A 27,792-nucleotide genomic window follows, 5' to 3' on the forward strand; every position below is an offset into this window, starting at 1 on the left:
CCCTTGTCCTATCACTGGAGGCCCCAGAGCAAACCTTGTGATCTCCTTGCTTAGATGTTCTTGACATCCATCTGCAACCATCTTGGAATTACTTAAATTCTTTGTCTTTTATGGGACAGAGATGTTTCCTAGTAACACTGTTGGTTGATACATAATAAGGTGATTGAGATATTTTGCTTTGGAAAAACAAGGGCTGTAAAAGGGAAAAACATGGCTGGGATGTAGCTCAGTTGGTGGAATGCTTGACTAGCATATACAAAGCTCTGACTTTGGTTCCTGACACCGCACAAACTGGGCATGGTGGCACTAGCCTTCATCTCAGCAAGCAGGAGTTGGAGGAAGGCAGAAGCATGGGGCATTCAAAGGTATGCTCTGCTATACCGTGAGTTTGAGACTAGTCTGGGCTATCTGAGATCCTGTCTCAAAAAAAAACCCCAAAAGCAGCATGGGGAAACTAATAATTTTCCAGTGGAGATATCTAATGAATGCCACCATTAGACCAAGTGTTGAGAGTTTAAGTCAACAATATTGGGACAAAGCTACATACTGTAATATCTATTATGATGCCCTAGTGGGAGCACAACTCACATGCACAGCCTGAATCACTTGTCTAGGGAGCATCAGGCAAATTCAAACTGAGGAAAATCCTATAAAATTAGTAATCAATACTCTCTAAAAATATCAAAGTGAAACCAGGCTTGGTGGCACAGGCCTCTAATCTCACCACTGAAAGGCTGAAGCAGGAGGATGACGAGTTTGAGTGTAGCCTGGGTTGCACAGCAAGACCTTACTTTTAGGGTTACCTCTTCAGAGGGGTGAATGTTAGAGTAGCAAAAAGCCCCATTAAGAAGAAAGAAAGAAAGAAAGAAAGAAAAAGAGAGAGAGAGAGAAAGAAAGGAAGGAGTGCATGAAGTTGTCAGAAAAAAGTGATGGGGAGATATGGGAGGTGTTGGAGGGGAGGGAATGGGTGTAGATTTGATAAAAACACCTTATATGCATGTGTGAAATTCTCACTAAAGTTTTTTAAAAAGTTAAACAAACAACAAAAGCAAATAAAAATAAAGCAAACAAATAAAAATCAAAACCAAACAAACAACCCAAGCCATCGAGAAAGTCAACACCTGGATAGCATGTAGCCCTGGGTTGAATGCTGGATGAGAGAAGAGTTATGAAATTGTCATTGGGACAAATGACAGAAGTTAAATATGGCCTGCGGTTTGATAGTGGTATTGTTCAATGTTAACTTTTCTTAGTCTGATTATTGTACTGAGGTTATGTAAGAGAATGTCCTTGTTCTTAAGAAAATCCAGTTGAAATATTTAGGGAGTTAAGTGAGGCAGGACATCTGTAACTTACTCTCAACTGGTTTAACCAGAGAGTTAGAGAGACTGATAAGGGAGAAAAATATTAACAACTTATGAATCCAGAAGGAGGACATGTGGAAGGGGGTCTGAGTTACTGTTATGTCTTTCCCCCTGTGGAAATTCACTCAGAATCATGTATAGAGGCATGGGATTAATATTCAAGTTATGAACATTATTCTTTAGCAATGGAATTATGGGTGACATTTTATTCCCCCCCCCAATACTCTGTGGTAAATAAGAACTATCATTGAAATCAGAAAAGCATGAATGAAAAGATAGACTGATTAGTTTCTAGAATACAGACAGAATGGCTTCAAAGGAGAGCCTGATGCTGCTTCCCTGGCACTGCCTCATGGCATCCTCACACCCATACCCACACTGGCCTCTGTAGTCATGGAAATAAGGGGCATCCTGAAGGTTCTGCCATTTTCTCTTCTTTCTTTTGGCCGAAAGCTACTTTGTTCTGTTGTTGTCAGATTTGAAATTGCTGAGAACACAAAAGAGTCAACTAAATTGGCCCACAACTATACAGAGTTGTCCCTCAGACGCCATGGGGACTGGTTCCAGGATATGATGTGTGTACCAACATTTGTGGATGCTCAAGATCCTTATACAAAAGATGATGCAGGGTTTTCATGTAACCTACCCACCTCCTCCAGTACACACTACACCATCTCTAGAGCCAAGCGCAACGGTGTACATCTGCAGCTCCAGCACTTGGGGAATCACAAGTTTGAGGCCATCTTGGGATATGTAGTGAGATGAGAACATCTTAAAACAATAAACTCTAGATTACTTATCATACTTAACATATTGATCGTGTCTATTTCATACATAGAATTAGCCTGTTTCCTATGGAATGACACCATCCAAAGCACCCTCTTTCTTCTGTTCCCTAGTATGTTCATCAGTTCTGCTGTGGGTGAGGTTGTGTGGACTTTGGGGAGGCACCAAGTTCCTTTCCTTTCTGCCTCCTGCACTGTAAGGGTGTCCACAGCATTGTGGAGATAGTTATCTCTTCTCATCATTTCAGCATTGTTATTGTGTGCAGATATGGACAGTACTTTGCAGATGCCAAATACAAGAGATAACCACTGTTATTTTAAGGCTCTTCCTCTCCTGTGAATATGGGGGTTGCTAAAATGACACGAACAGATTGCACGAGGCCAACTACAATGAGGTGAATCTGAACATAAAAACTGTACAGTGTCCTGGAGTCTCTTGATTAATCCAGAGGGCTGCTGAGGACATCAGCTGGGCAGATCTCTGCCAGGGGTGGTAAATGTGTTGGGTTTTCCTACCAGACAATGGTGGTGAATTGAAGGAATGCCTCCAGAAAAGCTTGCTGCTAGGCTACAATGCCCTGTCCTGTCTTAAAGGGCGATGGAAGGCTTTCTGCAGTCATATTTTGAAACTGAGAGGAAACCAGAACAGACCTCCAGCTTTGCTTATTTCTAGTGTTTATTTATTTCTAGTGTTTTTGCCTTTGTTGGTTTCAGAGTTCAGAGTAGCGTACTCCCAGAATGCTATGTATGCATAACACTCTCAGGTCAGGATGGTTACTGTTCCACAAACTGTTGCCCATGTCAGGATAGTTACTGTTCTCCAAGTTATTTCCCAGGCACTAACAAGTAACTTTGACAGGTTGAAACCACCTCTATTCTTACGGACCTCACAGATGTAGATGTTGATTTTAGAAGGCTAGAACCTTACCCTTGGTGCAAAAGAGCACCTCCCTTTCCTGAACACGTGTCCCATGAAAAGCCATGAAGTTTGACAGTGCATTTGAAGACCAGTGATGACTTCACTTCTTCTTTTTCTCCAAGTTTCATTCCACCCCATTCGGTTCTCCTGCGAATTGCTCTAAACTGTGTCCTCATGGAAGTGGAGTTGAGAGTTGGGGCTCCTGTCTCATTGTGCTTGGATGCCCAGTGAATAAACCCTTTGTGCAGCTTGTTATTTTGATGCCTGGTGAAACAGATCTCCTTTAGTAATAATAAGACTGGATGTGTATTTCTTTAATTTTTTTCCTTTGAAATTGTGTTTGTCACTACTTCGCAAAGTGTGTTATATATACACAATGGGATTTTATTCAGCTATAAAGAAAAAATGAAATTTGCAGGAAAATGGATAGATCTGAAAAGTAATATTAAGTCAGGTAACTCAGTCTCAGAAAGACAAAAATGACATATTCTGTCTCATAAGTGGATCCTAGCTTGCAATGTTTGTATGAATGTACATAAGTGGGGGTAAATGCCGTGTAGGCTATGAAACAAGAAATGAAACCATGAGGGAGTGGAAAGGTGTTGAGGAAGAGAAGGAGGACATGAGACATAAAAGTGGAAAGAGGCTATGATGGGGTGGGAATCATGGAGATGGAGAAGAAGAGGGGAGGAGAATCAGCAAGAACAAAATTTGAAAATGCTGCAATGAAACCCAATACTGCGTATATTAATTTAAGCCTTTTAATTAAAAAAAGAAAGAACTTTGCTTGAAGTAACTTTCCAAAATTCTGTGGCTGCACGCAATAGAAGACTCTGGAGAGTGACAGCTGTTACATGTACTTTAGTTGATAGGTTGATCCTTATAATTTCTCCCTAAATAATATAACAACAATTAACATAGCATTTGCCTAAAAGACCTAGTGTCTAAAACCACGCTTGTCCCAAGGTACTGTCGTCCAACAAATGCCTACTGACATAAATAAAGGTCTCAGTGCTCCTTCATTTCCTTTGTGGAGTGCAGCATTACGACATCAGCATTACAATTCCCTGAACAAAAAGCCTTACTCTTTAGTTTTTAGGAGTGGGCCCAAACTCAGAGGTCACTTATTCCCCTAGATATCTGTGAATATGTGACTTACACACACACACACACACACACACACACACACACACACATTATGTGTGTCTGCATTTCCAGTTACATATCTGCATACGCAATCATCCACAAAAAAAACTTGCAGATTTTCTCCTTAAGCTCCTGAGTAGTCATCTCATGTTACAGGATAAGAAGGTTTGAAGAGATGGCTCAGTGGATAAGAGCACTGGCTGTTCTTGCAGAGGACCCGGGTTTGATTCCAGCACCCACATGGCAGCTAACAACCATTGGTAACTCCAGTTCCAGGGGATCCAGTGCCCTCTTCTGACCCCCTCGGGCATTGCACAACATGGGTACACTTACATACATGCAAGCAATATACTTTTTTTTTTTTCCCCCAAAATGGCTTAGGAAGGTGATGTTTGGGTTGGGAAGATCAATGACTTGAAGGTAACACTGAAAAGTGAAGTCTGACAGCCTTCCAACCCATGACTAGGCGATTCTAACCCATGACTAGGCGATTCCAACCCATGACTAGGCGATTCCAACCCATGACTAGGCGATTCCAACCCATGACTAGGTGATTCCAACCCATGACTAGGCGATTCCAACCCATGACTAGGCGATTCTAACCCATGACTAGGCGATTCTAACCCTAACCCGTGACTAGGCGATTCCAACCCATGACTAGGCGATTCCAACCCATGACTAGGCGATTCCAACCCATGACCATCTGGCTCTATTCATTTCCTTCTTTCTATATGGAATGAAGAATCCTTTTTGGTCTGGCAAGTTTCACAGTTGCTAGAAACATCAAAACCTGCATCTTCTGCCCCTAAAGATCTAAGGCACAGTAGAGCCTGGCTGGTGGTCCATGCTTCTCCATCGTCCTCATGTGATGAAAGTTCAACTTTTATTATTTCTGCTTCAGGTTCCTTCATTTTCAAAGTCAGGCAATTGTAGTGAGGGCTTATGAGGTTGTCATAAATACCAAAGGAGCTAATACATGCACAGAACCTGATGTCTGGTTCCTGGGGGACAATGCATGTGCTGTCGTGTGGGCTGCCATGCGATGCTGACTCTCTGAGTGATGCTGAGGTAACGATTTGCTTCAGGGAACCAGGAGTCTCTGCAGGCATGTCCCTTAGACATTCTCAATACTCCACCCTTAGGAGGACACAGCAAGGGTTCAGATTGGACAGATGAGGTCTCTGGGTATCTAGTAATCTGGACCTGTGCATCTGATTGTGTGTCTACCACAATCTGTGTGTTGGGGGTGATTTTAGTCCTACAGATTTTTAGTATAAGCCTTCAAATGTGGCAATCTCCTCTTTTTTTAAGAAAAAGAGATGTGATCAGTTGAAAGAAGTCTTTGGAAATTAAATGTGAAGTGCCAAGTGCCAGCTTCTAGTGGGACTGGCTGACAGGTGTTCAGGACTTTTGCTTATTTAAATGAAACCTAGGTTTGTGCTTTATCTTTTGAATTTGACAATTAAGATGCCAGGATAACTGTCAAAATAAGCAACTATGCTTACAAATTACTATAGCACTCCTCCTCCTCCTCCTCCTCCTCCTCTTCTTCTTCCTCCTAATGAAAAGATGCAGATAATATTTCAAGAGAACTGAAAGAGTACCAGAGACCTTTTAGCCTCAGGCCTGCATTGTATCAGTCAAACTACAAGTTGGAAGGAGTGCTTGCAGCCAGTGTGATGGGTTCTACTGTCACTAGTAGGCACTTAGGTGTCAAGCACTCTGAAGAAGGAGCCTGGGTGAACCATCTTTCCACAAAGGCTGCTCCTCTCTTCATGGGTGGAAGGAGGTGTGAGAAAGCAGCTGTTTTTTCCCAGATGGGCGAGTGCTTGCAGATGCTGAGTGTGATGGTTAGTATTAGTTTTTAACTTGCCAGATCTAGAATCACCTAGGAGATAAGCCTTGGGCACACCTGTGAGGAATTATCTAGGTTAGCTTGGCCTCGGGACCAGCCTGTGGGGGGAATATCTTGTTTATATTAATTGATGTGGGAAGACTCATCCTAATTGTGGACTGGACCATTCCTTGGGCGGGGGATTCTGGATGGTATAAATGGAGAAAGGGAACTGAGCGGCAGTGAGCAAGCATATGTTCACAGCTGTTTCTGATTGCAGGTAGAACATGACCAGTGGCTTCAAGCTCCTGCTGCCTTTTCTTCCCTGCTGGGATGGACTGGACCTTGAACTGGGAACTAAAATAAATCCTTCCATCCTTAAGGTGCTTTTGTCAGGGAGTTTCAACACAGCAACAAGAAATGAGACCCAGACACTGAGTATTTGCCATCAGGATGGGAGGCTCTAGTCCCTGTGCCTCCTGAGTCTCAGTCTGATTCAAATGTTAAAGATGGGGGTGGGGAGCAGATCACTGGTACAGGATGCTTCCAACCAAGCAAGAGTCACTCTGCCACCTCCTCTACAGGGGCTCTCCTCCTTCCACAGCCCTTATGTCTCTATGCTGTGAGACAGCTATGTCAGAAACATAGACATACAGTGTCAAAATTTGTTGAATAACAAGGAAGTCACAGGCTATTCCAATTCCATTGGCATTGATGCACCAAGCACTTCTGATGTCACTTGATAGTGATGGCTGTTGACAGGCACAACTGCTTTTATTTGGCCTTGACTCTCAGGTCACACTTTACAAATTACAAATATATACCACAACTGACCCAAGAATCAGCACATGACACAGGCTGACCAGTCACAATGTTGCCTTAGTTTTAGACACACACTATATATGATACACACACACACACACACACACAGGCTATGACAGGGTTAAACTACAGGGTTCGGAGAAACCATACTGAAGGCAAGGGAAGAGGGCTGTTACAGATAGTCACTGTAGGTATTAGACAGACAGTAACATAGGAACCCTGTCACAAACTATTCTAAGCCACAGAGCTGTTTCAAGGTGCAGAGAGGGTTCAGATCAATGGTGGTATGCATGGCAACATCACTCAGAATTGTGCTGAGCTGAAGCCCTGGGGACAGAGTGGGAAGTTTGCCATCTGTGAATCTCATCATGCATGCACCAGTCCCAGCTGAACCAAAATCCTCCCCAGGCAACGGCTAATCACCTAACCTCAAGGCTGCTCTTAGAGAGACTGTACCACAAGCTCAGCTTCTTTCCAGGGATGAGTATAAACTCAGAAAGCAGGGCTGGAGAGATGATTCAGTGGTTAAGAGTACTGGCTGCTTTTGCAGAGGACCTGGGTTTGGTTCCCAGCACCCACATAGCAGCTAAGAATAGCCACAATTCCAGATATAGGAGATCTGATGCCCTCTTCTGGTTTCCACTGGCATTGCACGACATGGGTGCACTTACATACATGCAGGCAAAATACTCATACACATAAAAATAAATAAATAAATAAATAAATAAATAAATAAATAAATAGTTTAAAACCCAGAGTACCAGACCAGGGGCAATCAGGGATGGAGGCTGCCAGTGGGCTGAGACACCTGATCAGGCCTGCATTTCACATACACAACAAATAAGGATATAGGACAAGGAGATAAGCCTTCAATATATCACATGACATACTTAAACTAAAAGATTATTTGTTGGTCTGAAGTTAAGATTTAACTGAGCATCTTGTGCTTTGATGTGATGCTTGTGCTACTGAGCCTCCTTTTGAGTCTGATTTGACTTGGTGGAGAGTTTAGGAAAGCATCCTTCCTTTGCCCTTTCCTCCTTAGTCCTTAGAAAGGTTAGTGCTAATGTTCTAAATTCCAAAGAGGAATCCTGCCCAAACAGCCAGAAGATGAAGGCACTAACTTTAGATCTAGAACCCAGAACATCCAATGGTCTTTGTAATGTTCCTCCTTAGTCTTTAGTTACACCAACTAACACAAAGCATAGAATTCACTATAATGATGTGTCTAGAGCCTTCGCTTCACTTGGGCCAGAGGAAAAGAAAGGAAGCAGACTCACTGACCCTACTCCATGGACAGTACCCTCCTCTTTGCTCTCCTTCCCTCCCTATATAGCCCTTTGCTCCATGGAGCCTCCCAAAGGTGACCTTTGAGGTGAATCCCTCCCTCTGCACAATGCTGCAGGCCCTTGAATAAGCCTGATTCTTTGCTACCAACTCCTGTTTTCCAAATATTAGTCTTTAAGCCCTTAAGTCGGGTTAACAGCAGCAGCAACAGTGGTAGTGTCATATCTCAGCAGTGGAGATGGTGGTAGTGATGGCAATAGTAACATCGGCAAGAGTCAGAGCAGAAGCAGCAGTGCTAGCAGGAGCCCCAGCCTGGCAGTCAGAAGCTTGGCGCCAGTAGCAGTAACAGCAGCAGTCCTAGAGGTGGAAACAGTGCGGGCTGACAGTCTCTGTGTTGTGTACATCAGGCGGTGTTCTAAGCATATTCCTCGTGTGAACTTCTCTGATTTTTCCAGCATCCCCCTCCTGCAGTGGTAATTATGATGATCCACACATGAGGATACTGAGGCACTAAGCTGTGGAGTGACTTTTTCAAGGCCACACAGTTAGTAAGCAGTGTAATGGACTTCAAACTCAAGTAACTCAGAGATCACACTTTCAACTACTGTACCACATTAAAAGCATTTAGCAGTCTTCTGGAAAGTTCACATTGCATGATTTTCCAGAAAAGTGAAATCATTTCCTGCCCAAATCTAGGAAGCTTCTAGAACTTTCCCCCAGTGTGGCTGTTTCCCATCCTGGTCTTGCCCACCATGATTCAGAGCCACAGATCAGAGGTCCCAGGGGTCACCAGCCTTAATCTCTAAAAACCTGCCCCTTTTTTGCAGCCTTCTGCAGGAAAACTAGGTTGAGCAAGTGGTAAATGCTAAGGACCATGTCACAGTTTAAAGAATAAGAGCTTAGAGCTTGGCTGGTCTAGGTTTGATTCTTGGCTGAGACATTTACCAGCTGTTGCTTTGACCTTCAAGCCATAATTTGCCCTTTCTGAACATGTTTCCCCTTCAGGAAAATGGAGGGTGATTATTAAGGTGGCTCTATCCTGGCAGGATGCCAGAAGGCTGAATGGGGACCTATTGAAAGTGCTCAGCAATATCCAGCCAGAGGCAGGCCCCAGCCTGTGGCCTGTTCCATCCAAGAGCTAAAACTTTGAATGGCATCTTGCCTCTTCTCAAGCTTGAAAAACCAGAGGTCAAAGTTCAGTGTGACTGTGATGGCTTGAGAAGGGAGAATTCCTAGAAGATTCCAGAAAGTGGGGTATAAGCCCTGCTGCCCCTCTGACTGAGCCCTGAGCTGTGCATATGGGGTGCAGGCTCCAGGCATACCCACTGGGATCAGGGAGAAAGAGGGCCTTCTGTTTGACTGTTATTCTACAAACAACATTACCATTCCTCATAGATGTAATCGACTCCTCCCACACTCAACATTACCATTCCTCATAGATGTAATTGACTCCTCCCATACTTGGGTCACAATGCCAGATCACAACAGGAAAACCACTCAGTATATGGAAAACCAGAATAATGACAACAGAGAGCACCCTGGATGTGCTTGAGTGGAGCCACAGGTAGGCTGAAGGATTATTGTGACTAAGCGCAGTGACGTAAGGGAAAATATGCTCATAATAAGTGAAAATACAGAATTCTCAGTAGAGAAATGGAAACAATAAAAGATAAAAATTTTAGAAATAATGCAATGTCTGGAACAAAGTACTTAGTGTAATGGCAGGCACTCAGAAAACCAGGCAGATGTTAAAGCAACATGGGATTAAAGAGACATTCGATTGCATCAGGACTGAACTCTGGCAGAAGAGAGTGCACTTTCAAAGCAAAGAACAGCTACTCAGACATCCTGATTATGAAGGAGGCATCTTTTTCGTGAGGCTGAATTTTCCTGTGTTATTTTTGGAAGAACTCTCTCTTAGCAGCTGGCTGCGATCTTGTCCCTGTGCTGTAGAGCCTGCGGCCTTGGCGGAGGGTTGGGGCTGGTGGAGGAGGCAGAGGGCTGTCCATCAGCTACCAGGAAAGAGGTGTGGATGGAAATCCCAGCTGTGTCTTTTTTCCTATGAGGTATATATCTTAAAAGTGTCCTTACAGAGTTCCCATAGGAATTACATGTGCCCTACCACTGAGCTACGTCCCCAGTTCTCCTGACATGAGCAGGTATTCCAGAAATGGGCCTGGCCTGTAGAGATGGCGCTCCTCCCATTGTTTGTGGACTTCCTTGGATGTCTCAGTATTTGGGTATGGCATGGTGTTCCTCCCCGCCCCTCTCCATGACCCTTTGGAAGATTTTCACCAGGATTCCAAGTTCCTCTGTGGAGCCAGTGGGGTGAGTGGTCTTTGGGTTTCCCTTTCAGTTCAGGCTCTGGCAGGTCCTGTCCTGAGCAGTCTTACTGTGGTGGCCACAGATGTGAGGACTGGACAGAGAGCCCTAAGACAACGCCTAGGGCATATTAGGATCAACTGTCAGATAAGAAGATGGGGACCAGACACTGAGGTTTAGGTAACAATCTCAGGACAAGTGGGAAAATCCCCACTTGGGTTCTGGGACCTGTCAAGCACAGGCCCTTTCAGGGTCCGCAGGTTTGGTAGCACAGAGCACAGGTGTGCTCCAGAAGCTCCCACCCCCACAGCCCTGGCTATGATGAAGCGCTGCCCCCTGGTGGCTGGTGGGGCAAGGACCAGTGGTGTGTACTTTCTATCTCCAAGTTCCCTAGGTCCTGCAAGCTGGGGTCACTGATGCATGCTTTTGCTATTACTCCAAATGAATAATAACTGAAGATTAAAAACAAAATTTTGATTGATCTCAGAACCCTCAGATTCTGAGACTATTACCCTAACTTCTCACCTGGATCTGTAAAACTTTGGTCTTTGGTTATTTGAACCTTTGAGAACTGGATCCCAAGCTTCCTGGAAAACTAAAGGGTCTTCTAGCCAAGCCAGCTCTCTCCTACCACAGGACTTTACCTGCCAGATTCCTCACCTTCTTAAGCTTATACTCACGTACTACTTCCCGGGCCCACTTTTCATCTGCCATTTCTTGCTGATTTACCAGTATCTGTTCAAATGCAAAGCTTTTCCATCCTCCAGAGAGGCTGGGCCTACCTTCAGTCCTTCCACTAGGATGCCTGATTACCTAACTAGCTGTGTAATTATGTGTTCCTGACTCTGGGCCAGCAGTAAGTTCCTCTTCATATTCATGGTTCGGCCTGCCAGGGTGAGCATAGAGTGGACAGTCATCAAATATGTGCTAAACAAGAGAACAGCTCCCAGCTGCTCATTTCCTCATCAGTTCCTTCAGTTCTCGGACTTTGCTTCTCTGAAGTCCTTAGGAAGAAGTTCATGATACTAAGATACATAATGAGGACCAAATGAATAGTGGCCAGCAAAATCATTTTTGCAGGTTTGAACATGATGTTACGAGTTTACTAAATTCAGATTTTCCTAGGCCCAGGGGTGCAGGCCTGAAATCCCAGCTATTCATGAGATTGGGGTAAGAGGATCACAAGTTTGGCTTCCCTGGGTTACTGAGTGAGTTCAAAATCAATCTGGGCAACTTAGTGAGAGTCTGTCTCAAAATGAAAAGTGATAAAAGAGAGCTAAGGATGTGGATCAATGGCACAGAGTTTTCCCAGCATGTGCCAGGCCCTGGATTCGATGCTTGAAACGTCAATACATTAATTAATTAATTAATTCAGATTTTGTGTCTGTACTGTTTCCTTATTTGTATCACATTTGCATTCATGATCTGGAGCTCTCCTTTGATTACATACTGAATCATATGTAGGATATCACTATTAAGTTGTAAGCAGGAGTGAACTGGGCGAGAGCTGAGCCATGTGGCCTTGGACACCTTGGGGTCTCTGTGCACACTGAGACAGCTTTGGGTCAGGAAAAACCACACTACTTACTAGTAGTTATTGAGGATGTATGGAGTAAATGAATCAATTTACAAGTACTGGGTTAAATGAGGCTGGGGAGGCAGCTCAGTCAGTCAGTTGCTTGTTGTGGTAGCATGGGTACCGAGTTTGGATCTCCAGTACCCATGTAAGAAAGGATGCCTGAGGCTTATTGGCCAGACAGTCTAGCTGCAGCAATGAGTTCCAGGTGCAGTAACAGACGTCTCAAAAAATAAGGTGGAGAGCAGGGGAGTAAGACTTCTGATGTTGAGCTCTAGCCTCCAGGCACATGTACATACACACACACACACACACACACATACAAACACACACACACATACACACACAACACAAACACACACAGCATGCACATACAAATACACACAACACACACACATACAAACACATGTAGCACACACATAGCTCACATATAACATATACAACACACATATAACACACTCACACACATACACACACACACACGCACATATACCCACAAGAAATTAAAAATAAAAACAGCAGGTAAGATGAACAAATTCTGAAGTGTATCATTGCCTTAGAACATGTTTTTCTATAAGCACAATGCTATTCCCAGGTCACCTCTAGCTACAGATGGACTTGGGGTAGACTATTTGCTCCTTGCTCATTTCGTACCATCCAGCTTTTTCTTCCGTTATTGTATTTACTTTTCTATGCGAATCATCTGTAGGAAGCTTCCAGACTCCCTGCCTCTTTCTGTAAGTCAGTGAAGAGGGCTCGTACGTCTACTCTCCAATGCCCTCTGATGTCTGTTGCAGGAAAATAAGAAATGCAGATAGGGAAAGAGATCTAGAAGCCGAAAGCCCAGCACTCAGAGACCGTGGTGTGCCCTATTGTGTTATGTGTGCCAGCTTGTGTCTGTATGTGCTTTGCCTTGGTTCTCTGTACAAATCTACATCTATTTGTGTAGAAAAATGAGCAGCTTTTGCCCTCTCCTTCATTGCCCACTTCCCTCTTACGCCCATTCATTGGTGGGGGTCTATTTATCACAATAGAGGAACCTACGTTAGCATACCTTGATTGTCTGAACCTTGTCATTCACATAGTGGTTACACTTGATCCCGTATATTCTGTGGGTTTCACAAATATATAATGAAATGGAGTCAACATTTTGGCAGCCTACAGAATAATTTCCATTGCATTTGAAACTCCCTGTGCCCAGGGAGATGCCAATGAAGCAGCTCAGCAGCATCATTCTTAGACTTGGCGAGCACGACGGCTTCCAGACACCAGGATGCTGTCCCAGCTCTTCCATCCTCACGGAGTTGGTGTGTCATCTGTGGGGCCTGCTGGAACTAGTTATGTGGTTTCTGTTCTTGACACTGATTAAGCACCTAACCTAGACAGTGGAAGACAAATCCACCATTAGATGCACTCTGATGAGCAGTCTGCACTCAGAGCAAAACTGGTTCCTTGTGTTTCCATGTGTGACCATTGCTGACCAGAGTCTGCAGCCTGTTCCCCAGCTGAAGCAGATTGCGACTCTAGAAAGGGCTTCAAAACCACATGACCACTAATCCCATTTTAAATCTGCAACATTTTTTAAAGAGCTAAACAACAATTCTACATGTTCAAGGTAAATACTTGGATGAAAAATGAGACATTTATTTCTTTTTAAAAATTTTATTTATTTAAATTTTATGTGTATGAATATATTGCCTGCATGTACATAAGTACACTCATGTCATGTAATGCCCACGGAAGACAGAAGAGGGCATCAGATTCCCTAGAACTGGAGTTATGCACGGTTGTTAGCAGCCATGTGGGTGCTGGGATTTGAACCTAGGTCCTCTGCAAGAGCAGTCAGTGCTTTTAACCACTGAGCCATCTCTCCAGCCCCTAGACCTTTATTTCAATGAGCTCTTATATATCACAAACCAGTCCAAAACTTTCGTGGTTTAAAACAGAAATGGTTTGCTACTGTCATGATGCTGGGGGTTGGCTTGGCTCAGCTGGGCTCCTCATGGCATTGATCTAAGCCACTCACTCTGTTCAGCTGTCTGCTGGGTCTTGGGAGAATCATCTGCAGGCTGCTTTAATTGGCTTCTTGAGGACAGGTGACTGAACTTGACTTCCTTGACAGTCTGTAGACTGTGACCCCAAGTTCAGTAGCAGTCTCAGAATGATCCACTGTCTTGTGTGATGATTGACTTTAAGGAGGAAGAAAGAAGATGATGGAATACTGTAAGACCTTCTCCCAGACTGCTATTTGATTTCCCTACTACTGTGCTGGTCAGAGCAGTCAAAGGCCAGACCACAATCAAGGACAGGCACATAGATACCATGTCCCAGGGGGTGAAGCAGCATGAACTGATCTGGAAGGAGTGGTTGGCAGCCATTCCTACAACATCACAGCATGAGAGCCTGGCCTGTCTGTGGCCAGCTGTGCTGCTGTGGGATGAGCCTTCACCTCCTGCTGCAATCCTTTTATTGATCAAACAAGGAGGACTAGCTACGTATACGTGTTAGAAGCAAATAAGATAAAATACACAGTGTGATACATTAAGAAAAAGTCACCTGAGTGGCAACAGGAGTCAGCATCCAATCCATACTTCCCAGAGTCAGCTGCTTGTTGTGCCTGGCCTGTGCTGGATAGGCCACAGTTGGGTACCTGGTGGAGATAGAGGAAGACATATGTCCTTTGTCTTCACCCTTCCTTGGATGACTCTGAGGCTTGTCATTTGTCAGTGTCTCAGACTACCAAGGGGACTGCTCTCCACAACTCCCAGTGGGACCTCCTGACTATCTTTTGGTAACTCCATGCTTTCCTGGACACTCTTCCCAGCACATCACATGCTTCTTGGGGATCATCTCTTGTGGCTTGCATATGAAATGTTCCCCACAGGTGCATGTGTTTGAACACTTGGTCACCCACTGGTGATGCTGTTTTAGAAGGTTATAGAACCTTTAGGAGGTAGTGCCTTGCTGGAGGAAGTGAGTCACTGGAAGCAGGCCTTCAGGTTTTACAGCCTGCCTGTTGACTGCACTCAGCTTCCTGACTGCATGTGTGATGTTACTATCCACCCCAGGCTCCTGGCACCACACTGTTCCTGCCATGATAGACGTATCCCTTCATGAACAGTGAGCCAAAATAAACCCTTCCTCCCTTAGTTGATTCTTGTCAAGTATTTGATCAGTAACAAAGCACTGGGCTCTAAATTCTTATCTTAGGAGCTACTTTGGCAGTGGTAGAAAGTGGGAGCAAAACTGAGGCATCAACCTTTCACATTCTCTGGGGTGTATTTTAGTTGGCCAAGCTGCCTTACAGATATATAATCTACCTCTTTCAGTGGAAACCCTTGGTGCCATAGGTAAGAGTCACACTCCAATCTCATCCCTGGGTGACTCAGCTGCTTCAGTTGTAAAAAAGACTGAACTTATAACAACCCTCAGCACCCCAATTACCATCTAGTCTTCATTGTAGTCTGAGGATGGGGACTTGCGGTATCATGCAAAGTGGCTTTGCGGGGAATGTGGTGACTGTGGAGAGCTCTTCTAAGGGCCTCAAGGACAATTCATCATGGCAGAGAATGACTTTTGTTTTGAAAACTCAGGGATACCTGGACACAGGGACACAAGGACAATGATTGACTTAACCCACTTTGCATTTGAAATGCAAAGGTATCACAAATACCAAGAGTAGGACGGGGAAGATGAGAAGGCTGAGCAGCCAGGCATTCAAGTCTCCTCCCAACAAAAGCAGCTGTGTGCACTGCGTGTTTTCACGTTTGTGTGCATGGGTGTACTGAGGACAGAAAACCACAGGCACTCTCCTGAAGACTAGGAGACCTTTGGTGCAAATGAGTGATCTGAAGAAATGCTGATCCAGGGAAGTTTGTGGAGACTGAAAGGATGACGTGACAGCCAGACACAGAATGAGCTCTGTCAACCTGATGCCTCTCCCGATGATGCTGACAATGAACTTGAGTACACAGCAACTTAACACATTTTGCTGGAGATTATGGGGCAGATTTAAAAGCATTACACTATGTCTCCATCCTCAAGGAGCACAAAGCACACAGGACTAAGGGGATGACATTTCTTATCAGTGACAAAAGCCATTCCCAACACTACTAAAACTAGCTCATTCCCTAACAGCTACCTAAACTCTCACCATCAGCCAACGCTATCAACCGTCATATCACCAGCTTCCCTTGACCTTGTCCATGGACAGGGGCAGGAGTTGGGGAGGAGCTGAGGAAGAACTGTTATACATTTATTTCTTAAAATGTTTATCTTGTGGGAATGAAGCGGCAGAGCTAGATAAAGCTTTGTTTATGTGACCGGAGTCTGAGAGGCAGCTGGCTCGGGTGGAGATGCCCAACAGTCTTGGTTATTCTCAGAGTACCACTGCCCTGGCTCAAGAAACTGCATTTTTTGTTAACGCAAGCTTCAGTCCTTTCATTTGAGAAAAAAGGGAAAGATTCTTCCAAATCCAAATCTGTGCTAGGCCAGTCTTCAAGGAGTATCACATAAGAGAGCCATAAGTCATGAACTAAGTGGCCACAGAAAAGACAGAGGTAACATTCAGTGGGTATCAGATGAGCACATTTGACTCTCAAGCAGAGAATGTTGGTATAAAGACCTATGAAGGGCAGTCTAAGGAAGAGCTTGTCTGAAGGACACCAGGAAAGTTGTTTGTTTTCCCTCTGTCCCACCACCTCCTGGAAACCTTCAGTGGACATCATAGCTTGTGTGTCCCAGGACCCCATGTGTATAGAGATGGGAAGGCAGGATAGCCATGTATCGGAGGGAAAGACTCCAGTTCAGGAATATTTAGTGGGGAGCACATAGCCTTTGGCATCCAGACATAATCTCTACTTGCAGTCTCAAACACCGTTTCCAGCACCATCTCTAGCAATCCCACCACTGTTTTTCGAGACGTGGTGAGAGTTACCTCCACCCATTCTAGAGGTGGCACCTGCAGTTCAGAGTGGTTAAGTACTGGAAAAATCTCTCAGTTATGGCATGATGAAGCCAGGCTTTGGGGGGCGGGTGGTCTGAGACTTCAGTAGCCCAGTGGTCACAGTTCCAAATGCCTTAGGCGACTATATGGCTGAGTGATGTGGGTGCAGCAGCAGGACAATGGCAGTTTGGGGACTTGGCCAGTTGGGGAGCTGCTCTCCATTTAAGAGAGGACTGTTCTCCAGCCCCATCTGACTGTGGCTTTGTGGTGATGGTCTAGCCCATTTTGCCTGATATTCCAATGTTATCAGAATTCTTGCTTGATGAGACATTATCTGGCAATTCTTTAAAAAGAACTCAGGATAAACAAAACATTTTTTTCGGTGGTAATACAGTCCATGGGATGTTTTATAATATTTGTTTTTCCAGCATGTGTCTTGGTAGAAGGGGACTGGGTGGGAGTGATGACTAGGGAGGGTCAGCAGTCAGTGGCCTGTGCCCTGTGTTCTCAGACCACAGTGTGACACGTTCTGTATGCTAGCTCTGCAGGGGCTGGGCGTGGGGCAGGAACGGCTCTCAGTCAATTTCTTTTGAAGGGAAAGTAAAAATATAAAGTGGTGACAGTGCATCCCATTAAACTGGAAGACTGAGGCAGGAGCTATTTTCCCATAGCCCTCTCCTTTAGTCCAGCTGCCATCAGAGTCCTGTACAGGACATTCATTCTGTCAGCTCATTTTTGGAGTTCATGGCCAAGTTTATGTTTTCCTTAGAAAAGGATGCAGTCACTATCTAATCTCTGCTTTTCTCAGTCTGCCTGTGTTCTGTCATTTTTTTTTTTTCTGTAAAGAAGGGATGGCAGTGTGAAGCCTTAATCTTATCAGCAGCTGTCATTGAGTGTCTTCAGTGTTAAGGACAATTCCAAATGGTGGGTGGGGCCTCCCCAGTCCCTGTCTTTCATTCCTTGCTCTCTTGTTATCCAACACTGAGAAAATCTGGGTTCCCCTCTTAAATTTTTTCCCCCTCTTGAATTTTTTCAGACCCCCCTCCCCTATGTGCCTGAGATGACTCGGGCACGCAGTTAGAGTTTCATGCAAGGTCACTGTTTCTCCCCAAGAAGACTGACAAAGTTCCAGGAGATGAAGAACCAGTCAGCACACACTTCCATCCTGAAAACCAACCTACTGACCATGCCTGCCCTTCCCCGCCCTACCCTGAGTCTGTGCTTCACAAGTGGGCCACATGGAGGATGGGGCAGGGCATTCTTCAGGTATGTGCAGGAGTGCTCTTCTGACCTTTCCTAGTTGTGTGTTGGAGCGTTGTCTGTCTCAGAAACAGTGCAAAAATAAATAATAAATAAATAAATAATAAGACCAAAGCAGTCTATTGAGCTGCAGAAACCAAGGCTTAGGAGAGCATCGATGGATCCACCCCATCTACACCCTTTCCTTGTGTAAACACAAAGGGGCCTCCTATACATCTTATTTAGAAGACTGAGTACGCAGAGGTTATCAGACTTATTCTAGAATGAGTCATGGAAGGTATGGGAAGCTGGTGGGGTTTATAGTCCACATAGTCAACTATGCAAGAAAGACATTTATTTCAGTCTCCTGAAGCTGGCATCATCGTGACTTAGCAGCTATGTCCCCCAGCTACGTTCCTGTGAGCTGTCATCCTTTGTCTCACTGGGAACCACTTCTTGAGGCCTCGTCACAAACATGGCCGACCTCTGCCAGCGTTCCGGCTCCATAAATTCCTCAGGCATAGCACCTCAGGTCTTGCATCCTCCCAGGATGTCTGTGTCACTCAGCTCGTCTCATTGTCAGCCTTGGATGTGATGTTCATATTCCTTCACCTCACCAGCTAGTCTGCAGTGCCATCCCTCAAGCTGTCCACTCCTCCAGCGACACTCAGCATCATCTCTAAGGAACTTTAGTGTTCGAAATGCACAACCAGACAATGCCACTCTCTTGCAGACAGGTTCTCTCCCCCTGCCACAGCCTTCTCAGTGTGAGGAAACATGAAAGCAGAAAGGGATGATGTCAGTGCAAAACATAGGAACCAATATCCCTACCCCACAACGCTGGGCTGTCCGCAACCAATGACACTAATCATCGATGATGCCTGGAGGGCCAGTACAGACTGAAGGAGGGAGAAGGGTCTACCTGGATGGTGTGAAGCAAGGGCCGCTGCTAGAAGATTCTGCAGCTTAGATGCTTACAGTCATTGTGTCTACACTGCAGTATTCTGTCTCTAGGAAACAGCTCCCACGTCAAGGCTTTTCTGCCATCAACACCACACTGTGACCAAAGGTGACCAAACCTTTCTGTCATAGGGTGAAGCACTGGAGGACAAGAAATTTCTGGCTGGGCTGGGAGGTAGGGCCTTGCCTAAGACCTGGGGCTGAAGGGATGCCTATACATGGCACCTTCAAGTGTCAAGTCCTGGTTTCTATTTTCTAAATTTTCCTTCCCTCCCTCTCTCCCTCCTCCCTCTTTCCCTTCCTTCCTTCCTCCCTCCCCTCCTTCCTTCTTTATGCTGGGCATGAAATCCAGGCACTTGTGCTTACTAGCAGGCACTCTACTGCTGGGCTACACTGCCAGCCAAGGTTCCTGGTTTGCAAGAGAAAGTGTCACACACAGGAGGTCATGTTAGGGCCCTTTGTGTTGGCTGATGTCCAGGGATAGAGGGAAATGTTACAGCCTAGAAAGTGAGATGGTTTCCACTATTGCCCAAGCTGCCTAGACCCAGGGAATAGTATTTCTACCTGTGGGCTTCAGGGGGGCTTTTCCTGTGCATAATCATTTCTTCCCTTTCTTTTTCTTCATAGGCCAGAAGACCTCTGTGCTCCAGTTTGGTTTCTGTTGCTAGGATGAAATGTGGACCAAAACCAAATTGGTGAGGAAAATAAATTGGCTTACATGTCACAGTTCATCCTTGAGGGAAGCCAGGGCAGGAACCTGGAGGCAGGAGCTGAAGCAGAGACCATGGAGAGTGCTGCTTACTGACTTGCTTCTCTGGCATATGACCAACCTGCTTTCTTATGTATCTCAAGATTACCTGCACAAGAGTGGCACCACCCACAGTGGGCTGAGCCCTCCTACATCATTCAACAGTCAAGAAAATGTTTCACAGACATGACCACAGGTCATTCTGATAGAGTAAATTCCCCAACTGAGGTTCTCTCTTTAAAGGTGTGTCGAGTTGACAGTTGAAGCTATTCAGCACAATTGACCTCCTGTCAACACACAAACACATCACTATTACTTTCCGTTTCTTATCCCCAAGATCTCATGCTAATATCCTTACTACAATATAAAATAGTAAAACTTTAAAAGTCCCAGAGTCTTTAAAAATTTCACTTTGCAATTTCAGAGCCTCTTTAAAAAGTCTCTTAACTGTGGGCTCCTATAAAATCCAAAACAAGTTACATACTCCCTTATTTCAAAATGGAAGAGCTGGACACATTTAAGTAAAAGTAGAGCCCTACAGCAGAGCTCATGTCTGACATCTTGGATTAGCTCATGTCTGACATCTTGGATTAGCTCATGACTTACAGGGTTCCAAAGAACTTGGGCAGCTTCACGTTTTTGGCTCTGCCATCTACAGCACACCTGGTTTTTCTCATAGGTTCAGGCTGGCTCTACTTCACACCTGCTGCTGCCCTTGGTGGTCCTGGCATCTCTAATATCTTGGGTTGTTTACTACAACTGAGGCTGAACTTTCACCAATGGACTCTCCTGGTCTCTTATGGTGCCAAGCCATCATGATCCTTTCATTTCTTCAAAACCAGTACCATGTAGGAGAATCTTACACATTACCAAGTCTGCTTCCAGCTTGAGATGGAGGCTCAGGTCCCCTCTGGACCACAGATTTTGTGTACAGACCCTGAGGAAATATTTCCCTGAAGAGTTCACCTCAGTGATGCTGATCTTTTCTTAATCCCAGCCAATTTTTCCATCTCAGCTAACCAGCATCAATTGTTCCAGAAAAGCAAAGATTTCACATCAGTGGTCCTGGTCTCTTGTTAATCACAGCTGATTCTTCAGCCCCAGCTGAACAGAAACACAGATTCTCAGTTCAAAATACCATACTAATAGCCCTGATATTCTTTGCTTCCCTAGAAGTTCACAAACCAGGCCTCCACGTCTGCGTTTCTTTAAACTTTCACAGAACATCTCTCTAACTTTTAAGCAGACTCAACAACTTTTCCAGCCCAAAATTCTAAGAACTTCTACAATCTTCCTGAAAAACAACATGGTTTGGTCCATCACAACAGCATCCCACTCTCGGTGTCAATTTCTGTTCTGGTTTGGTTTCTGTTGCTAGGATGAAACACTGACCAAAATCAAGTTGGGGAGGAAAATGTTTATTTGGCTTACAAATCACAATTCATCCTTGAGGGAAGTCAGGGCAGGAAGTCAGGGCAGAAACCTAGAGGCATGAGCTGAAGCAGAGACCATGGAGGAATGCTGCTTACTGGCATGCTCCTCTGGTCTGTTGCCTAGCCTGCTCTCTTATACAACCCAGAACCACCTGTATGGGGTGGTATTGCACACAGTGGGCTGAGCCCTCCCACATCATTCAACAATCAAGAAAATGCTTCACAGACATGACCACAGGCCAGTCTGAGCACTGATGTGTACATGCACATGTACACACATCATGCAAATATGTGAAATACACACACACACACACACACACACACACACCCTGAAGCTGACCTCTGCATTAATACACAGAATCTTCAAGACAAGTAAAAATTCCTCCACACTCACGGCAGTACTCAGAACCTGCCACCACCTTTGGAAGAGGAGATGATAGCGGCAGTGAGTACCTCTTTAACTATTGACTAAAAGATTAATATGTAATTTTTAGAGAAGTTGAAATTCAAGACTGGATGTGTTAATTTTCAGTTGCTGTGACAAGACACTAAGGTGAAGAGACAAAAGTCTAAGGAATTTGGAAGTTCAGACCTGGGTCATTAATTCAAACAGATACTGTGGGAAGACAGTAGGACCAAGCATGGATCAGAAATTCAAGGGTACTTGGAAGGATGGGACAGCCTCAGGTGGCAGGTGATAGTTATGTTAGAAATTAGAAAAAGTCCAATACATAGTCTAATTCACAGCTATGAAACCAAATGTTCAAAGAATTTCTAAAAAGACAAGGCAAAGCTCCCCCAAATTCTGGAGGTGGCTCTCTGGAAGAAATAGGGCACACCAGACCAAGGAAACTAGAAAGATAGACAAAAGTCAAAGGAGTGGATGACTTATGACTGATTCTACCGTCTAACCAGGGATTCAGGAAAGTTCACTGCAGTACAATGCTAATTCCCATTGTAAACATCCCAGATATGCAAGAAAAGTTCTGCTCACCATTGTATTACCATAGTGAGGCCCATTCATGGATGATCATCTTCATTCCTTATCAAAACACTTCAACATCAGGGACATCATGCAATTGTTTAAGATTAGGATGGAGGGGCTGGAGAGATGGTTCATCAGCTAACAGTACTTGCTGCTCTTGCAGAGGATCTGGATTCTGTTCCTAGCACCCACATGGCAGCTCACAATTACCTACGAGTGTGGTTTCAGTGGATCTAATGACTTCTGGCCTCAGTAGTCATGCATGTGGTGTACAAACATACATGCAGAAACACACATATACATAAAAATGGATAATGAAAGTATAGCACATTTACACAAGAGAATATTCAACCGTTAAGAAAAATGAAATTCTCAGGTAAATGGATGGAACTGGAAACAGTCATCCCGAGTGAAGTGCATTTTATCTCTCATAAATGAATGCTAGCTTTGAATCCTTAGATATGCATGTTTCAATTGGAAACTCCATAGAAGTCAGGAAACTAGTAAAAGACATGGTGGGGGGAGGGAGCCTTGTGGGAGAGGAGATAAAACATAAAGTGGTAAAGGGGAATAACAGAGTGGGAAAGACTAAACGGAATGGGAAGATAAGGCAGATGAGGGAGTGTGGGGAGGGATAACTACACTAAAGCCCTTTAGAAAATGTCATCTGGAAACCTACCACTATAGAAGCTTCTTGACATATATACATACATAGTATAAAAACAGATTAAAAGAATTTCCCTAGAACAGGGGAACATTGTCCCTACTATACATCATAAAGTGGATAAGAAAAAGCCCCCAAACAAGAATGGACTCCCTCTTTTGAAGCCATTGATCAGGGATCCCATGAACCCTCAAACAATACTGGCCATTGCCCATGCTTTTTGTTATCCATCAGAACCTGACAGTAAGACCCTATTGCAGAAGACACAACATACATGAGCTGCAGGACAAACAAGGAGAAATTAAGCTGGTGCTGACTTCAAAGCGTCATCTCTACTAACTAGCTTTCACAGTGCTGGAAGGTGCTAGGCATGCTACTGGAAGAGAAAAGAGGTTGTCAACCTTGTCCAGCTGTGAATACTGCAAACTACAACAGCAAGTGACCGGACAAGACATGCTCACTGGTACAACAGTGGCATGAGTACTTCTAAGCACTTTCTGATTGGTTTTAAGGTCTGCTTCACAACATGGAGCCCATACCTGACACCTAGACAGGTCATAAGCCATAGGGGACAGCCTATTACTATTACTCTGCTAAATGACATAGTATTAAACTGATTCCTAGTGACTTATTGCCATATCTATAGATTAATGCATCTCTCAACTCTCACCAGAGAAGCTTCCTTATATAGCAGATGGTAATTAACACAGAGACCCACAATTGGCCAACATGCAGAGAATGAGAGGCTGTAGAGTGCCTTCCCCTGAACTGGACACCTATATCAAACTTCTTCCTCCCACGACTCTTGTGGAAGAGGGCGTGTAAAGATTGTAAGAGCCAGAGATGATAGATGACCACAAGGAAACAGAATTTTCCATACAGCTGGGCAGTTACTCATATGAACTCACAGCAATGGCGGCAGCATGCACAATCTACACAAAAGCTCAGTCCACACATAGAAGTGGGGAAGCAGGGAAAGAAATCTCATCCCTAACTGAGAAACTATTGGCAACCAATAGCTACCAGGAGGGGCAGAGTCAGTCTTCTTTAAGGGTGTGACCCTGGGAAGGTAAACCAGGCTCTAGTGGATGGACCCACACCAAAGGACACTTGGGGACACAAATTTGACTCCATAGGCCTTAATATAATAGAGCACATAAATGGAGTACATGAAATAATAGAGTACATGAAATAATAGAGTACATGAAATAATAGAGTACATGAAATAATAGAGTACGTGAAATAGGGCAGGGGGTAGTAATGAGGGGTGCAGATAGGGGAAAGGGTCTAAATATGATTTAAAAATATTGTATAAAATTCACAACCTGCCAGCCTCTCTCCTGGGTAAGTCCAGCGGTGCCCACCACACCTTGACTCCCCCAGCCTCATTTACCTTCCCAGCTCCTCCACCCTATATCTCCTCCTAGCCTGGGGACTGGCCCATTTCTTGTGTTGGCACCCCAGACACCGGAGCTGACCTCTCAGCCCAGAACCACCACTGTTTCCTGATCTTTTGCATCTAGACCAACCCAGATCCTTCTCACGGTCCCCAAGAGCCCTCTGGGCCTGGTCCCATCCTCACCTGCCTCTGTTTCCCCAGGCTGCACAACCGGCCAACCTCTCTCCTGGGTAAATCCAGCAGTGCCGACTGCTGCCTTGATTCCCCCAGTCTCACTCACCCTCACAGCTCCCCCTCCTGGTCTCTCCTCCTAGCCTGGGTACTGGCCCATTTCTTGTCTTGGCACCCCAGACACTGAGGCTGACTGCTCGGCTTGGAGCCACCACTGCTTCCTGATCTTTTGCATCCAGACAAGCCCAGTTCCTTCTTGAGATCCCCAAGAGTTCTCTGGGCCTGGTCCCGCCCTCACCCCCCTCTGCTTCTCTGGGTGGCATGGCCACCAGCTGCCCTAGACCAGCATTTTCCTGGGCCCTGCTCCCAGGCCAGTCCAGCCCCCAAATTCCTGAGGACATCTTTCTTGGAGGGATCTAGACCTTAGGAGAAAGCCTGAGAGCATCTGATCCTCATCTGACTTGGGCCTCTGTGGGAACTCCTGAAGACAAAAGCAACCCAGTCACTCCAATATAAAATCAAAAGAGGGAAGCAGAAGCTTAGACAAACCAGCTTTTCATGCTCAAAAAGTAAATCACAAAGGCACATAAAGATTACAAAAAGAAACAGACCTAAACATGAAGGCTTGAGGCTCACACAAGAATTAGACACTACAAAAGAAATTCACATGTCAAAATCACAAAAAATAATAACATGAGAAATGAAAATAACATATCCCCACCAAATACCAATACTCCTCTAGAGGAGTACAATGAGAATGCCCTAGAGATAATGCAGGACATGGAACGCAAAAGAACAATTATAAACATGATAAAAGAATTTAGTGAATTTAAAGAAAACTCAAACAAAGAAATAAAGAACTGAAGGAAGATAGGGATAAACTTCTGAATGAATTCAGAAAAGAGTTAGAAATATTGAAGAGTACTCAGGCTGAAATGAAGAAGGAAGTGAAACACTCAGTAAGCCAATTAGGAATGACAGGAGAAACCTCACCAACAGGGTGAACGAAATGGAAAACAGAGTATCAAGACTGGAAGATAAAGTGGACAAACTAGACCACTCAAGCAAAGATTATGAAAAATTTAAGAAAACGTAAGAATGTAATATGCAGGAATTGGTGACACCATAAAAAGACCAAACTTATGAATCATAGGCATACAGGAAGGAGAGGAATCTCAAGATAATGGTATGGACCGGATCTTCAACAGAATTGTAGAAGAAAATTTCCCCAAATTAAAGACATGTACATACAAATACAAGACGCATACAGAACACCAAATAGGAGCAGAAAAGAAACTCTCCACGGCACATCATAGTAAAAACACAAAATGTACAGAAGAGACAATACTGAAAGCTGCAAAAGAAAAACAAGTCACATATAAAGGAAAACCCATCAGGATTACAGCTGGCTGTTCAGTGCAAACTATGAAAGCCAGAAGAACCTGGACCAAAGTATTCCCAGCTCTAAATGACCACAGATACCAACCCAGATTACTATACCCAGCCAAAATGTATATTGTAGTGGAAGGGGAAAGAAAAACTCTTCCATGACATAAATAGGCTGAAAGAATTCATGTCTACAAAACCAACCATTCAGAAAGTTCTTGAAGCAGTACAAAGAGCCAAAGAAGGGAATGACTATACCCAAGGGGTTGCAGAAAGAATTCAGTGAAGGTATAACTGTGGAAATGCACAGCTATATCAGGAATGTGAACAGAAATAAAAATGACAGGATTCAACACACATCTTTCATTAATAACTTTAAATATCAACAGACTGAACTTCCCAGTCAAAAGACACAGACTAGGTGAATGGATTAAGAAACAAAACCCATCTTCTTGTTGTCTGCAGGAAACTCATCTCACTTTCAAGGAAGGCACTACCTTAAGGTGAAAAGATGGAAAAAAAATACCAAGTGAATGGTGCTAAGAAAAAAGCAGGTGCTGCAATTCTAACATCTGACAAAATAGACTTTAAACTAAAACTAATCAGAAGAGATAAAGAGGGCCACTTCATTCTGATCAAAGGAACAATAAGCCAAGAAAATATTACAATCATGAGCATCTATTCACCAAACTCTGGTGCACCCAACTTCATAAAAACAGTACTACAGGGTTTTAAGAGCCAGATTAATCCCAACTCATTAATAGAAGGGGACTTCAATACCACACTGTCTCCATTAGATAGGTCAACAGGACAGAGTGTTAACAGAGAGACATCTGAATTAAACAATGCTATACATCAAATGGACATCTACCGAGTATTTTGCCCAAGCACCAAAAGATATACTTTCTATTCAGTGCCCCAGGGAACCTACTCTAAAATCAACCATATACTGTGGCACAAAACAAACCTCAACAAATACAAAAAGATTGAAATAATTCCATGCATTCTATCAGACCACAATGCAATAAAGCTTAAAATCAACACTGGAAGAAGCCCTAGTAACCACATGAACACATGGAGATTAAACAACACACTCCTGAATGATGAATGGGTCAAAAGAGAAATTAAGAAAGAAATAAAAGTATTCCTGGAACTAAATGAAAAGGACAATACAACATAACAAAACCTCTGGGACACACTGAAAGCTGTCCTTAGAGGGAACTTTATAGCTCTAAGTGCCTACATTAAAAAATTGGAAAGAACACAAATAAATGACTTAACATTGCAACTCAAGGCACTTGAAAAGCAACAACAAATGAAACCCAAACCAAGTAGACAAGAAAAAAATTTAAAAAATCAGAGCAGAAATTAATGAAATTGAAACAAAGAAAATAATACAACAAGATTGACAGACCACTAGCCCAGTTAACCAAAAGAAAGAAAGCAACTCCAAATCAACAAAATCAGAGATTAAAGGAAACATCATAACACAACAAAAAGATCCATAACATTATAATGAATACTTAAAAATCTATGTGCTATTAAATTTGATATGCTAAAAGAAATGGATGTATACCTAAAACTATGGGAATTACCTCCAGGCATGGTGGTGCACACCTTTAATCCCAGCACTTGGGAGGCAGAGACAGGAAGATCTCTGTGAGTTCAAGGCCAGCCTCATTATGTTCTACATAATGACTTTCAGGTCAGCTGAGGTCCTTTTGTCTCAAAAAGATCAAAGTAAATAAATACATAATAAATAAATAAATTAATTAATTAAAAAATCATAGGAATTGACAAAGCAAAA

At 44.0% G+C, this 27,792-nt stretch overlaps 1 protein-coding gene across 1 annotated transcript in view; it reads left to right on the top strand.

Moving 5' to 3' along the window:
* The window catches only part of Thbd (thrombomodulin), a 47,543-nt gene extending 27,606 nt beyond the window's left edge, over positions 1-19,937 (top strand). The window contains exon 2 of the mRNA XM_029564809.1: positions 19,827-19,937. Within this exon, the coding sequence (XP_029420669.1) occupies positions 19,827-19,898 (72 nt within the window). The 3' untranslated portion in view covers positions 19,899-19,937. The remainder of the gene's footprint in view (positions 1-19,826) is intronic.
* The last annotated feature ends 7,855 nt before the right edge of the window (positions 19,938-27,792 follow it).

Source organism: Nannospalax galili, unplaced genomic scaffold, assembly GCF_000622305.1.
Source record: "Nannospalax galili isolate Female #2095 unplaced genomic scaffold, S.galili_v1.0 scaffold1490, whole genome shotgun sequence".
Lineage (NCBI taxonomy): Eukaryota > Metazoa > Chordata > Mammalia > Rodentia > Spalacidae > Nannospalax > Nannospalax galili.